This window comes from Penaeus monodon, chromosome 22 (genome assembly GCF_015228065.2).
Source record: "Penaeus monodon isolate SGIC_2016 chromosome 22, NSTDA_Pmon_1, whole genome shotgun sequence".
In the NCBI taxonomy this organism is placed as follows: domain Eukaryota; kingdom Metazoa; phylum Arthropoda; class Malacostraca; order Decapoda; family Penaeidae; genus Penaeus; species Penaeus monodon.
In genome coordinates this window covers 10,302,591-10,303,913 of record NC_051407.1, presented here as the reverse complement: position 1 = coordinate 10,303,913, position 1,323 = coordinate 10,302,591, and the positions used below count along the sequence as shown (strand labels likewise).

Below are 1,323 nucleotides of genomic sequence, written 5' to 3'. Positions count from 1 at the left end.
GTAGGATGATGGAAAACCAGTTCTCCTTAGTTGCTTGAGTTTTATTAAGAATATAGCTTATATTAAGTACCACATTGGATTCATCAGTTTGCATGAAAGAGTTTCTTGACAGACACATACTTGCAGGGAAGCATCAATGTTTGGACTGAGCTTCTGAAGTGGATGTTCCGGTTATCTCATCACACACTACCAGGCCTGCTGCTTGGTGTCCTGGAGAAGTTTAACAATCAATGCAAGAGGTCAGAAGATTACCCAAAGCTCCTCACCATGTGCACTGATTTGAAACAGGAGATAAAGGTGTGGCGAGTGTTGTACCCTCATATTAGTATTTAGATCTTGATTACCCTGCAGTTACATTTGGGAGATTCAATAGTTATACTGGTAGTATGTAATTTTTAGCAGTTTTGAAAGATTCCAACAGGATTTGTTCCTGTTATTTTTTTCTAATAAGATATTCTTATTCTTTATCACCTCAAGGTTCATCACTTTACCCTATTGATTATTTAGAATACATAATTAGGTGCAATCCTGTCTTATGCCTGCAGGAACTTTTGGATGACGATGGTGTGCTCCTGTTTCCTAGTCATCCCACTCCAGCCCCTTATCATGGGCAACCACTCTTCCGTGCCTTCAACTTCGTCTACACAGCAATAATAAATGTTCTGCTGTTCCCATCCACACAGTGTCCTTTAGGCTTAGGGTCAGAGGGTCTTCCTCTTGGCATTCAGGTGAGGCAAGGTCTCATTTATTAATTCTAGCATGGTATTAATTATTTTGATATAAATACCTCTTTCCTTTCTATTTCATGTAAAAAATAGATATGGTTAAAAAAAAATGGATATTAATTAGCAGTATCTTTTGTTCATAACTTACAATATGATCATTATAATATAGGATACCTTGTTTAGAAATTCATTTGATTTCAAATGATGTTTTATTGTTGAAAATGGTTGTGGAATTTATCCAAGCTAAACTGTACCAATACTAACATGAATTATCTTAAAATTTCCTATTTATGAAAAATGGCTAATTATGAATGAGCATCATGTTATATAAGAGTGTTAAAGAGGGTTTCTGTAACCTTCAGTTTGCAACACTTATCTGATATAAATCATTCTATCCTTTCAGGTTGTCGGTAATCACTACAAAGATCATCTGACTCTTGCAGTTGCAGGAGAACTAGAGAAAGCCTTTGGGGGCTGGGTTTGCCCATCAGCAGTGCACTAATTTCAACAAGAAAAGCCATTTCAAGAAAGTTATGTTTCCTGTTTTATATGAAAAACTCTAGGAAGGAGATGATCTTTTTTTGTGGCAAAGTAAAAA

At 35.9% G+C, this 1,323-nt stretch overlaps 1 protein-coding gene across 5 annotated transcripts in view; it reads left to right on the top strand.

The window, feature by feature from the left end:
* Positions 1–1,323, top strand: part of LOC119586928 (fatty-acid amide hydrolase 2-A-like) — a 16,101-nt gene extending 14,778 nt beyond the window's left edge. For all 5 annotated transcript variants that reach the window (XM_037935657.1, XM_037935659.1, XM_037935660.1 and 2 more), the window contains 3 exons: positions 127–297; positions 546–728; positions 1,129–1,323. In XM_037935657.1, coding sequence (XP_037791585.1) covers positions 127–297; positions 546–728; positions 1,129–1,227 — 453 coding nt within the window. In that variant the 3' untranslated portion in view covers positions 1,228–1,323. The remainder of the gene's footprint in view (positions 1–126; positions 298–545; positions 729–1,128) is intronic.